At 58.9% G+C, this 241-nt stretch overlaps 1 protein-coding gene across 1 annotated transcript in view; it reads right to left on the bottom strand.

Moving 5' to 3' along the window:
- Positions 1-138: 138 nt before the first annotated feature.
- LOC104167405 (solute carrier family 12 member 3-like) overlaps positions 139-241 on the bottom strand; it is a gene marked incomplete at its 5' end in the record, with an annotated part of 3994 nt that continues 3891 nt past the window's right edge. The window contains one exon of the mRNA XM_009707650.1: positions 139-241. Within this exon, the coding sequence (XP_009705952.1) occupies positions 139-241 (103 nt within the window).

Here is a 241-nt window from a genome sequence, read left to right as displayed (position 1 = left end):
GGCTGCGCGGGGTGGGCATTTCCGGAGAGCTGGCGACCACGTGCCTTCAGCGCTCCCCCAGACCCCCGGGTGAGCGCGCTCTGAGATCAAAACTGGCCAGAAAAATTCAATCCTGAGTCGGCAGGGATCCAGGAGGTTTTATTGACAGTAAAAGGTCAGCACGTTCTCTTGGTTTCCTCGGGTGAGGATGATGGGAGGTCTCAGGTCCTGTGAGAGGGTCTCGAGCCAGGCCATGTAGAGG

Source organism: Cariama cristata, unplaced genomic scaffold, assembly GCF_000690535.1.
Source record: "Cariama cristata isolate BGI_N322 unplaced genomic scaffold, ASM69053v1 scaffold31259, whole genome shotgun sequence".
NCBI classification, from domain to species: domain Eukaryota; kingdom Metazoa; phylum Chordata; class Aves; order Cariamiformes; family Cariamidae; genus Cariama; species Cariama cristata.
This window is presented reverse-complemented; position numbering and strand designations above follow the sequence as displayed.